We start from the raw sequence: 13,266 nt of genomic DNA on the forward strand, positions 1-13,266 counted from the left end.
TTTGAAAACTAGACTGTCCAGGATTCAGGGCTTTGCCAGTCTCTGAAGGAGTATTCACTTCAAGGGAGACCTGAGGAAAGCACCCTCTTCAAAGTGTTTTGTGAAACTTGGCCTTCTTGCATCTTAACAGAAAAGAGCAACAACGCTTCACCTTTTTGTATTTCACAGAATTCCCTCAGCATCCTGTAGAATTTGCAAAAAGCAGGAACTTCCCCATGTATAAAACCCCTGCAGGGAAGCATCTTCTGGTTCTGATTAAAAGGGTAAAGGTTCCCCCGCATATGCGTGCTAGTCGTTTCCGACTCTAGGGGCCGGTGCTCATCTCCGTTTCAAAGCCAAAGAGCCAGCGCTTGTCCGAAGACGTCTCCGTGGTCATGTGGCCGGCATGACTAGACGCCAAAGGCGCACGGAACACTGTTACCTTCCCACCGTAGTGGTCCCTATTTTTCTACTTGCATTTTTACGTGCTTTCGAACTGCTAGGTTGGCAGAAGCTGAGACGAGTAACAGGCGCTCACTCTGTTATGCGGCACTCGGGATTCGACCCGCCAAACTGCCAACCTTCTGATCAACAAGCTCAGCGTCCTAACCCACTGAGCCACCGCGTCCCTTATCTGGTTCTGATTAGTGCTGGGGAAACCTAAGCAAAGATTGGAAGGCAATGCTTTCTCCACACTCTCCAGCATTTGCAAAAGGGATGCAGAAGCTTCTTTTGCCTTTTGTGACAGAGGTAAGAGAGAAAAGGGATGTTTCTAGATAAGGTGAAGTATTTTGTCAAGGCAACTATGGTTCTTTTTGTTAGATGTACATCCTGCCTTTCATTTGTTAGCTCCAAAGGTTATACAAAGCACGGTATATAGAGGTCCCTCCTTTTTCACCACAAAAACACAACTAGTGAGGTGGGTTGGCCTGGGGCAATGACTGGCCCAAAGTTACATAGTGAGCTTCTGTGATTGAGAGTGAAGAGAATCTGGGTTTCTCCACTGCTAATCCAACCTCTTATCTGCTATACCAGGGCTTTTCAACCGGTGGTACATGTACCACTTGTGGTACATTAATGAGTGGCAGGTGGTACACAGCCCTGGCTAGCCAAGTATAGTGGGGGAGAGAAAGAGTCAGTGCAGGCAAGGACTTACAGTGAGTATCCTCCAGAGCTGCAGAGTGGCTGGGGCGAGGCAAAAGTCCCAGGCTCACTTCTGGCTCATCCTCCCCCATGAGAAAGGAGGGGGGGGGGGTAGAGACAGGAGAGGCTGTAAAAGGAGGAAGTTGGGGGGGAGAAAAAAAGCAGCAGCCTTGGGAGGAGGTGGAGTGGGCTCTAGCTGCACCAAAGGGAAAGGAGGTGGAGGAGGAGGAGGAGGAGGAGGAGGGTGTGTGAGGGGGAAGAAATCAAGCATGCAAAGCAGGCCAGCCATGAGGCGATCTACAACTTCTGTGGCAGCCACCTGAGCTGGCAGCAACAAACAGGCAAGAAATGCAGAGGGGGAGGGGTTGAAGAATGAAAAATGAAGAAAGGGAGCAGCAGCTGGAGATGAGAATGGAGGGAGGGGAGGGAGATGGAGGGTGGAAGGATTATGTGCTTTTGAAGTTCTGGGATTTGTGCAATATGGGCTTTGTGTTCTTAAGGAGTGTTTGGAAATTTCTATTTGGCTGATGGCTGTGTTAGCTTCTATTGCTCTGCTGTTGTTAGCTGTAAGTTTTGCTGCAAGGGATTTTGAAGCATTTTTCTCCTGAATGGATTTTGCCTGTAGCATTCCTTTACTTATGAATGGAGCCATTTGAGGAGGCTGTCTTAGCCGGCAGCCAATACTTACTACATTTTTTTTTCTTCCTTAAGTGATGGCTGCCCTCTGTAACTTTCCTTTCTAGCCAGTAGCTAATTCTTAAAGGGGAATGTGCCTTTTTAAGCTAGTTCACTCAGCAGCTTGTCTTTTCTGTCTCTGGAGGCTTTTCCTTGCTTGATGAATATATGGAAGAGAGAAAATATGGAGGGGTTCAAATTCTTCCTTCAGAAGGAGGTGGGCATGAGAAAGAGGGAGGGAGGGAAATCCCGCCTTAGCACTTGGCCACCAGCACCCCTGCCATTGACTTTGTTTCTTAAAAGGTTACAAAAGGGGATCACATTTCCCTGGGACACTGTGACCATCATAAATATGAATCAGTTGCCAAGCATCCAAGCATAAATCACATGACCCTGGGCATGTTGCAATGGTCATAAGTGTGAAAAATGATAATAAGTCATTTCAGTGCAATTGCAACTTTGAATAGGGTTGTGGGGTTTTTTTAGTCAAGTTTTTGACATCTTCCTAGGTGGTACTCGAATACTGCCATATCCTAAAAGTGGTACAATCGGTGAAAAGGTTGAAAAGCCCTGTGCTATACTACTGGCTCATCTCTCTCTCTCTCTGATTTGACCAAAAGAATCACAGGGCACAAAGCTCTTCATCCAGACAAATTGAAGGCACATTATTACTTTGTACATCGATAGAAGTTAAAGGTTACATTTAAAGCAAATCTATTCACTAGGAGTGAAATGAATATAAACCATAAGCTTTGGAAGAAAGCTTGTTACAATATCAGTACTCACCAGGATATTCCTCTTGGGTTTGTTTTCAGTAATGACAGAAATGGAACGAGCAATGTGTTTGCCTGGGGAGGCACTGCTAGGGCGCTGAAGCACTTGCATAGGCAGTCCTGTAAGAATGAGGTCTACACCATTGACACCGTTTCCTTGAAAGGAAGAACTGCTGCCACGGGCACTCTTCATTTTGAATTAGTGAAGCTCTGTAAATAAAGGGAAAATAATGAGTAAATTGATCCATATGTCTTGCTTATTCCATGTGCATTATTCAACACTGTAATAATAACTTACACATGTTTGGAATTACTAAAATCTCTTGCACTGGTCATATTAGCTACACCTAATGAGATTTAGTAAAAATGTACAAGGTGGCAACATCAAATTCTCTCCCTTTGAATTACATTAACCATTTGCTAAATCCATACAGGGGTGACTAATCCGAATATTTAAAGGTCAACCTCAATAAAGCATGGGCATTTTGCTGGAGACAATTCATTCTTAATTTGTTGCAATACAGTAGAAACTATGACTGGCAAAATGTTTTGTTTTCCTAATTGTAAAGGGAAACAAACATGGATTTTGCACCTAGTTCTTTGCAGACAAAAAGTTCCATCAGGGTAATTTCCAGTGGACAAAGGTGAAAAAAGAAAATAGTTACCAGAATCAGATTTATTTGTTTAGTAAAACTCACAAAATAAAACCTGAATGTTGGAATGTAAGGTCAACAGTTTTGCCCTGATGTTCACTCATCCAATGCTAAGCAAATCATCCTTGTTCAAAGAGACTAACCTTTTCTTGTGTCAGAATTCTAAAGAATACAAATTAGACAAGTACAGTACTACCTCAGCAGCTATTCCTTCTGCTTGACAGTTCCAATTATCTGAAAAATCTATAATTAAAGGGAACTATCTTTATGCCAAAACTGCTTTTCAAAAGAGAGGTTATAGTATCAGACTTAAACTCATGGAAGTGTTTGTACTGAACACCAGCTCTCATTTATTAATCCCAAACTGTTGTTTATTTATTGCAAGCAATCTGTTCAGACTTTAAAGAGAAGCTGTTTATCCCATTTCGGAGCTTAAAAGAGAAATATCAGAGAGAGAAAAGATTTCACATTTAACTTCAGCTCTGCCACCCCCTTCATTCTTGCCCACTATGTCTTTCCTCAAAATTATTCCCTATGGGAATGATTCAAGAGAAAAGAGATTACTTATAATCTTAAGTGTTTTTTCTTTTAGGTTCAGCTATTTTCTGGGGGCATGTTTACATTTTTTTGAAAGATATGCTTCTAATTTTATCTAGAAATTACTTTTTTTTAAAAAATAGAACTGAAACCATTCATCCATATTAACTGCCCTAAACTTTCAATTAGCTAAACAATATAAAAAGTGTGCACTGTAAGGAAACTTCATATATTCACTGTAATGTGTAATTGTATCAGTGACAATGAAATCCCACGTTTTAAAGATACTATTAAAATTACAAATAAGCAAATTACAAATATTCTTTCTTGCATTTGATATTTGAGGTACTTTTTACACACTTTATGGGATAAAGAATATAGAATAAATTTGACATACTATATCATTTATCTGATAAAAGCATGTAAAAAGTACCTCAAATATCAAATGAAAGAAATTTGTTCATCCACATAGAGATTACAGTTAAAACTATTTCTTCTTTTAACATATTTGCCACCAGAATAGTGTAGCCTTTAAACTTTTCAGATGAGTGACTTCAAACAAGACAATCCCTTATTTGAAATTATAAGATCACATGAGCAACATACACTTAAATCTGTCTTTGAAACACATATTGTATGTACCAGAAAAAATAAATCACCCTTGAAATTCCACAAATGCATAGATTCAGTCACTATACAGTACATGTGAATCTACAAAGAAAATTTATTATTACTGTGATTGGTTCTGTAATCCCAATTACATCAAGTGTGAAAACCACATCAAAAAGTATTATGTTTACTAGATCTAGGCTGCAAAAATTATTTGCTGCCATATGATGGGCATCTGGATTTTTGCAACCTAAAGATTTTTAGACAAGTGTACACACTTATGCCCAAATTTGTGCACCTGACAATGCATACTAGAGCAAGAGTAATGTCTCTTTCTTACTCTCAGTTATGTGTTCACTTAGTGACCATATAACTTCTGACTTGGTTGCTAAATGAGGAAACTACTACATTTAAGTGTCGCAAAGCATTGAAAGGATGTACTTTGTGTGTTAATTCGGCAAAATTATGCACGGTCTACGGTATGATTCATAAAGTTCTGCACAAATAAATTTAGCAATCTTTCAAATGTTGAGTCAAGGAGGCAAAAGGCATGTCTTTTGACATGGTCTTTGGGGACACCAACAAAAAAGATGTGAGCAACGCTTTTCACTTTCTGAATTCCTCAAAATGCTGAAAAGAGGCAAGGGAGAACAGATTGGAAAAGTAAGCAGGAGCTCTTACTCATTTCTATTTTTCTTTATATTTTATATATAATACATTGTATATATTATATACATATATACATGTACACACACACACACATATCTATATATATAAAATTTTGTGTAAGGCAGGAGCCAATAACATTACCCGTTCCTCTTTTAAGAAAGACTTTTGTCTAATCATGAGGGGAAGCAAAGAGCCCTTATGCATCTTGGGTCCCTTTAAGAACTAGCCTTGCAAAGGAAAGATCTGCAAAGCTTCGCCGAACAAGGAGACGCTGCAGGAGAAGGGGGAAAAAAAAGTGGGGAACCCCCTCCCTCTCCCCCCGTGGGGAAACCGGATGCCCCCCCCTCCATATCACAAGAGGGAGAATTTAGGAAGGGGAAAATCTCTTGTGTCTTTCCCCTTGCACACACACACACACACACACACCGCATCTCTTCCCTTACCTCAGATGGACACGCGAGGTTCCTCCCCCCCCCGGACCCTTGCGGGGAAGTTCAGGAGATGGAGGGCCGCTTTCCCTTTCTCTCGGCCTTTTGAAGGAATAGCGGGGAGAGGGCTCCTCGTTTAGCTCGGACCCCGCGTCCGAAAGAGCCGTCCTCACACGGGGCAGCTTGTCCTCCTCCTCCTCCTCCTCCTCCTCCCGAGCAAGCTGCACCTTGAGGAGGCTCTCCGCCAAAAGAGGGTCATTCCTCCTCCTCCTCCTCCTCCCCCTCCCCTTCTCCCCCAGCCCCACCCCCGGCCCACCAAAACCAAAACGGGGAGGGGGGGGAGGAAAGCTCCCCGTCGCTGACGCCGAGACCTCAACCTCCCTCCCTCCGAGCCACAACAAAAGTGAGACGGGGGGGGGGGGGGAAGCGCCGCTAGCAACCATCCGCAGGCGCACTGACTCTGGCTGAGCTTCCCGCCCCTCGCCGATGCTCTCATTGGTCGGTTTTGGGAGACGCGGCCTCCTCAGCGGCTAATCTCCGTGTCCTTCAGTTGCCGGAGCTTGGTTGACAGCGCAAGGAGGAGAGAGGGCGGGAGGGAGGGACGGACGGGCGGAGGGAGGGAGGGAAGGAGAAGCAGCCGTAGCGAGCCGAAAGCTCGTGCAAAGGAGGAGCTTTGCCTAAAGACCGTCCCTTCTTCCCGCACGGAACCCTTCTGGCCGCTTTTAGCGAAGGAGCGGGGGGGGGGGTCCTCCGCGGTGGTCTTGCATATCCGCCCCTTTGCTACGTTAGCCTTTGAGCAGAAATAGTAGGGCGAGTGCACTTCAAAGAAAACTCCCTCTTCCCCCCAACCCAGGGACTGTATTTTATTTTATTTTATTTTATTTTAATCCCATTTATATCCCGCCCTTCTCCGAAGACTCAGGGCGGCTTACAATTTAAGCACAAACCAATGTGCTTAGCAATAGCCTTCATTCTATGTATATGCCTGCTTATTAGGGCTTTCGCCCCACCCACCCCCAAGCGGCATCATTACACAGTCAGCTTAATTGCCCCCAACAATCTGGGTCCTCATTTTACCTACCTTGGAAGGATGGAAGGCTGAGTCAACCTTGAGCCTGGTGGGATGCGAACCTGCACGAATTGCAGGCAGCTGGTGTTACTTAAGGAGGGATGTGTTACTGTAGACGGGGATGGGGCGCCAGAATACCCCGTAGGCATGCTGGCGCCTCTTCCCCATCCCCAATGGTCTCGTGGTATTGAGCGGTGCAACTACGTGGCTGGGTCCTAACCATCGAACCGAGTAACTAAACCGGCTTTGCTAGCCCACTTGCCTCCACCCGGTGCTTTCATTTCGCAATGGACTTTTAGTCGTAATGGCAAACAGCGTTGAAGGGCAAGGAAGTGCGTAAGAAACCCCAAGTTATTCGAAGACAGTCGCGAGAGGGCTGCGAGTTGTAGCCCAAGTTCCACAGAAATCGGCGTAAGGTAAATATAATCGCGAAACATAAATGTGATTCAAACTGTACTTTCCGGTGTTGATAGGAAGAGCACATGAGTAAACGCAACGCTCGGTGCTTTATCTGTTCTGCTATCTGCTGTTCTGCTTTCCTGACTTCAGCCGTTTCCTCTAGGAATTTATGTTACCCGGTCACAGTTGTAATATAATAACGAAATATTCTCTTTCTCTACACAGCGGTGCCTGTGCACCAGTGATTGATACTGTACTGTGAACTGCAAAACAAAACAAATGCTCCACAAAGAAACTATCTCGGCAGCCATACAACCAACCATGCTGGAAATAAAGAAATACATGTCATGTGTTTGCAGTAACCATTTGTTCATTAGCCACCAATATGAAGCTGCCTGTAACTAGGATCCAAAATACCAACAAATTGCACTAAGGCTTACAAGAAGTAGTTGTAGGGAAAATACATGGTGACACTGCAGACAAAAAAAAAACCTCACCTAAAATGATAGGATTCAACTACAGAAAAATGAAGTGTTGTGCAATTTTAATCATATTGGATTTGTGCTGGGTTACTTTTCACTGAAGTAGCATATCTAAGAGTTAACCTGAGGCTATCAGATCTGGGTTGCAAACAAGTGTTACAGCAAAGAGAAAAAAAGACACCAAACACAATAAGACATATTGCATATGAGACATATAAACTCACACTCATTTTAACAATTAAAGCTAGAGATACAAGATAATGAACATATATTTTGATCATAAAATCTATCCCATAAACAGAAAATATCTGTCATCCAAAATCCATAGTTTTTCCTTGCGATAAGCTCCACGTTTTTGAAACAATTCAAAAATGCTTGTAAATACATGCAATAGTCTTTGTCATTCCATATGGAAGGCAGTGCTTCCCAAACCCACGTAAATTATCCCAAATTGGATAAAAGTGGTTTATCTTTGGGTGAAGACAGAGGAACCCATTACCCAATCACAACAGGGTGTGGAACAACAGGCTGCTGAGAAAATTGCAGGCACCTGGACTGCTTTGCTCATTTATTTGAGGCTTTTGGCCCAGTGTCAGCATGGCAAAATTGCTTATGAAAGCTGCAACCTTGAAACAGATGGAGGAGGGATGTGTGGGTTTGGAAAAGCCACAGCTATAAAAAGTAGACAAATAAAAGAAGGAATTTTCTTCACAGAGACTGAAGGGTCTGGACTGGGGAAAAAGAAGTAGCACAACCAAGGCCAATGTTGGGAAGATGCCAGTGGTTTTATCTGCTGCCCATTAATAAAGCAAAAAATAGAAGGAAATCCCAGAGAAGGAGAGGGAAGGGATTTAAAAGACAGACCAGGGTCTATATGGGTTGAAACACTGTTATATACTAATAATGGTGGAGGAAATGATACTTTTTATAGAAAAAATTGTGGGAAGAATATTGATAATCAGTAATAATCACATATGATTCTTTCCCCCCCCTCTCAATTCATGAGAACTAGAAACTATGTTGCAATCAAATAGGTACATTTAAACAAAGATCTGCTAAGATTGCTCAATCAACTGATAAATAGTAAAACCAATTACCTGAACAAGAGCAATTAACCAGACAATCCATTCATTCCTACTTCCCCAAACCTATAAATACCCAGACACCATCTACACAACAAAGACAAGCCAACAGACACATTGAAGGACAATTAAGATTGACCTTTTGACAGAGGCACACACTAGAACCAACAGGAACACACACACAAACACCCCTCCCTCCCTCCAGCCCACACCAATGGGGGCTTTTACAATGGCCTGTAGAATCAAATGTGTTTCTAAAACCTGATATTAGAATCCTAGTCCAGGATTAAGGTTGAGCTTTAATACCTGGTATGTTGGCTTCAAGACTAACTACAGATAGTCCTTGAATTATGACCACAATTGAGCCCAATATTTATGTTGCTAAATGAAACATTTCTTAAGTGAGTTTTGCCCCATTATGTGACCTTGCCAAAACTGTTAAGTGAATCACTGTAGCAGTTAAGTTAGTAACACGGTTGTTAAGTGAATCTGGCTTCCCCATTGACGTTGCTTGTCACAAGGTCGCAAAAGCTGATAGGACATTGCAACCGTCATAAATATGAACCAGTTGCCAAGCACCTGAATTTTGATCTTGTGACCATGGAGAAGCTACAAAGGTCATTAAGAGTGAAAAACAGTCATAAGTCACTTTTTGCAGCGCTGTTGTAACTGAACGGTCACTAAATGAAGTTTGAGGGCTACCTGTACTAAATTTTAAATATTTAGGATTATGTGAAGCATATTCCAATACTGATAATAATTAAGAAGTTTGAATGCTCCTAATACATCCTGGTCAATTTACAAAATAAGATTTTTAATTCAATCTGTTTCACAATTATAGGCAATGCAAATTCTTCCTACAGAAAAAAGGTTGAACGTTTGATTGGCATTAAGGCAGGGGTGTCAAACTGCCGGCCCGCGAGCTGGAGGTGTTATGCCGAAACCTCGCCCACCCCACTGCCAACAACGGGGGGGGGGAAATCACGATATGTCAGGATACGTCACATGACGTTGCGAGTTTGACACCCCAGTATTAAGGGGAATTTAAGTATTAAATCACCCTTCCAGATATGTGTGCAGCAGATAATGAGCAAAATAATTGATGGATTTCTCAGCTTTGCAGTCCTTTCTGATCTGCACATCATAAGTCAATAGGAAAAACACCCTCCAATCAGCGTGCTGTAGCAGGAGAAAGATAGGTTTGCAGGACTTGGTCCTGCTATGAATCATTACATTCCACAATATATCAGCACAATATGATTTCCTCATAGATCAGTGATGGCGAACCTTTTAGAGACTGAATGCCCAAAAACCAGTCCGCCCCCCACCCACCCTGCCTGCCTGCATGGCCACCCACCGCCTCCACGGCCCGCCGTAACAGATCGCCATGGCGGCCCTGCAGTGCCATGGCGGCCACACCCTCCTCCTGCATCCCGCAGCATCATCTCCGCGCGACAGGGCGTGAGGGCGGAATCTTGTCCTTGCTGCCTGGCTGCCATGTCCTTGGCTGCACTGGTCCACATGGGCTGCACCCGAGGGCAACTCTCCTCTGGGGGGGGCTGCTGATGAGGAGGGAGCTGCGGGGGGAGGCAGGGCTTAGGCGACAGTGCGCATGGCCACAGAGAGTGCTCTGAGTGCCACCTCTGGCACGCGTGCCAAAGGTTCACCACTGCTGTCACAGATGAAAAAATATGTTTTTAAAAACCATACAGGTAAAAACAAACAAATCTTCCTCTATGTAATACAGCTCCTTGGATTCAGACTTGCTTGCTTGATAGTTTAAGAGGCATTTTCTAAAAACTAAATTGCTTCTGACTTAAAATAAACATCCCATGTAACATGGCAATTCTTGAAACCAGGTTTCTAGGCAAAGTACATATGTGTTACTGACGAAAATCTCAAAAATGCTCTATTTTTATTGCCAAATTGACCATGAGGACTTGGGGGTCCTCCTAGATTCACGGCTCACCTTGGAAGACCATATAGGAGCTGTGACTAGGGGGGCCTTCGCACAGGTTCGCCTGGTGCGTCAGTTGCGGCCCTATCTTAGCCAGGATGATCTATGCACGGTCACTCATGCGCTCGTGTCCTCTCGTCTGGACTACTGCAACGCTCTCTACATGGGGCTGCCCTTGAGGACCACCCGGAAGCTCCAACTGGTACAGAATGCAGCCGCGAGAGTGGTGTTGGGAGTCTCCCGATACTCCCACGTTACACCTCTGCTCCGTGAGCTGCATTGGTTGCCAGTTGTCTTCCGGGTGAGATTCAAGGTACTGGTAACGGTGTTCAAAGCACTCCATGGCATGGGGCCGGAGTACCTCAGGGAACATCTGCTGCCGGCATCAAGCTCCCTGCGCCCTGTGCGTTCCCACAGAGAGGGCCTCCTCAGGGTGCCACCGATCAGAGAATGTCGATTGGTGGCCCCCAGGGGGAGAGCCTTCTCTGTGGGCGCTCCGGAGCTGTGGAATCAGCTACCGGTAGAGCTCCGGATGGCGCCCGATCTTCGCTCCTTTCGTCGCGATCTTAAGACATTTCTGTTTGTACAAGCTGGCCTAGCCTGATGGGGATTGCTGGGGTTGTTTTATCTTTGGTCTTTTAATTTTTCTTGGGGTTTTTAGCGCTGTATTTCCATTGTTTTTAACTAGGGCAATTGTTTAATCTTTTTTTAATGTTTGTATTTGCTATTTTATTCTGCCCTGTGAACCGCCCTGAGTCCTCAGGGAGAAGGGCGGTATATAAATGTTATTAAATTAAATTAAAATTAAAAATGTTACTGAATCACTAAAGAGAGAGATCCCAAACATACTATGTTCTGAAATGCTTTTCAGCTTCAAACAGAACTCAATCATAAAACTTTGTTTTGTCCAGGAACCATTTAAGGCAGCAAATAGAGGATTACTGGCCTCTGTGTAGACTAGATTATTTTGAAAAATAAAGACTAATTCATTTCTTGTGTGAATTGAAGTCCCCAAATCCTTGATTTCAGACATACGGTACTGTAAATATGTCTAGGCAGATTGCACAGCCATCAAAAATCCATGGCAACACCACAGTTACAGAAACTGTTCTCAGAAACACACTGTTTTTCCCCTCAAATAGCTAATGACAGCTACTGGGGAATTAATGCCTTGATGCAACCGGCAAAATTGTCACGACTTATTTTTCTATATAAAGATCAGCTGCCTCAGTGTCATGATCATATATTGTCCATAGCTATTCATTTAGTGATCACTCAGTTATAACAGCACTGAAAAAAGTGACCTATTACTATTTTTCACATGACCGTTGCAGCTTTCCTACGGTCATATGATCAAAATTCAGATGCTTGGCAATTGGTATGTATTTATGATGGTTGCAGTATCCCGGGGTCATTGTGACCTTCTGACAATCAAAGTCAATGGGGAAGCCAGATTGACTTAACAACTATGTTACTAACTAACTTAACAATTGCATTGTAGCAAGAAAAGTCATAAAATGAGGAAGACCTTGTTTAACAAACGAGAAATGAATGCAAGACTTCCAGAGAAGAAGCACAATTTATTTAAGAGTACCCCACTTTTTATTAAAAAATATATATTTTGCATGACCAGTGGCCCTTTAAGCCTTGCTGTCTTGCTATGTCATATGATAACAGTTTTGAAGGACTGTCAGTGCTTCTTTGGGGGACAACAGGTACCATGGTGCTCATGAGTCCTGCATCTGGATTCCCTGCCCAATCAAAAGCTTTTACTTCTTCAGGTCAAAAGCCTGTGGGCTATCAGATGAAATCAAATCTGGATACTGACCCACATAATACCATTTGTAATTTTCTGTATCTGAGTACTGAAAGCTCCACCTAAGCTTCTGACAGCAACTTTATTCTAGCCCTCCTGTTTGCAGGGGTAATGGTTAGGGAAGACAAGAAAAGGTTGGATGCAAAGCAGGGCTAGCTCTGTTTCAAGTAGCGGTGGGATCATAAAGTTTACAAAGTCACCTGACCAAGAGACTTGTGAGGATGTTTAAAAGCAACAGGTTTTTTTGTGGGCCATAATTAGCTTTCCTTCCCAGAATGGGCAGAAGAGGTCACTAGCACAGTCAGTAATCTTTATTCTTCTAGACCAGCGGTAGGCAACCTTGGCTCTTTTATGACTCGTGGACTTCAGCTCCCAGAATTCCTGAGCCAGCATAGCTCAGCTTGGAAACCTATCCCTTTCCCCTCAGCACGGCTGGCTCAGGAATTCTGGGAGTTGAAATCCACGAGTCATAAAAGAGCCAAGGTTGCCTACCCCTGTTCTAGACCTTCTCTGTTACATGCAGAATTTAAAACAATGGCCTCTGACACTTGAATTAGACAAGAGGGTTAGCATGTTGTGTGAACCCTCTCTAATGCTAGCCAATAGAGTGAGGGTTGGAAGGAATTGTCCACAGTTAGCTATGCTGCCTAAGGATGACAGCATTGACAAAGGTTGTTTCCTTGTTTAGTTGCTGGAGCTGTCACAAAGTCTCAGAGTGGAAAAATGGGTCTTCACTTGATACTTTGTCCGTTTTGCTTTATTCCATACCTTAGCGGCGTATGGTGAGACGAACAAGGAACAGAAAATGGTAGGGAATAGGCAAACTCCCTCAATTCATTTCCAATTCATTTTTTTTAAAAAAAATTAGTTTTAACAAATTTGATAGCCCTTAACACCTCAAGTGAGGAACTGCCTCTGTCTAAGGGAAAGAGGTGAGATAAAGGGGTGACATAGCCTGAATAATATAACCTACAAGAACAAATAATAGAAAATGG

General features: G+C 43.3%; 1 protein-coding gene across 3 annotated transcripts in view; it reads right to left on the minus strand.

Moving 5' to 3' along the window:
• Window positions 1-5,734, minus strand: part of CEP131 (centrosomal protein 131) — a 33,403-nt gene extending 27,669 nt beyond the window's left edge. For all 3 annotated transcript variants that reach the window (XM_083354437.1, XM_083354438.1, XM_083354436.1), the window contains exons 1-2: window positions 5,482-5,734; window positions 2,584-2,780 (exon numbers count right to left, since the gene is read on the minus strand). In XM_083354437.1, coding sequence (XP_083210563.1) covers window positions 2,584-2,763 — 180 coding nt within the window. In that variant the 5' untranslated portion in view covers window positions 2,764-2,780; window positions 5,482-5,734. The remainder of the gene's footprint in view (window positions 1-2,583; window positions 2,781-5,481) is intronic.
• Between the last annotated feature and the right edge of the window lie 7,532 nt (window positions 5,735-13,266).

The sequence above is a fragment of the Vipera ursinii genome (assembly GCF_947247035.1).
Source record: "Vipera ursinii genome assembly, chromosome: 2".
In the NCBI taxonomy this organism is placed as follows: Eukaryota; Metazoa; Chordata; class Lepidosauria; order Squamata; family Viperidae; genus Vipera; species Vipera ursinii.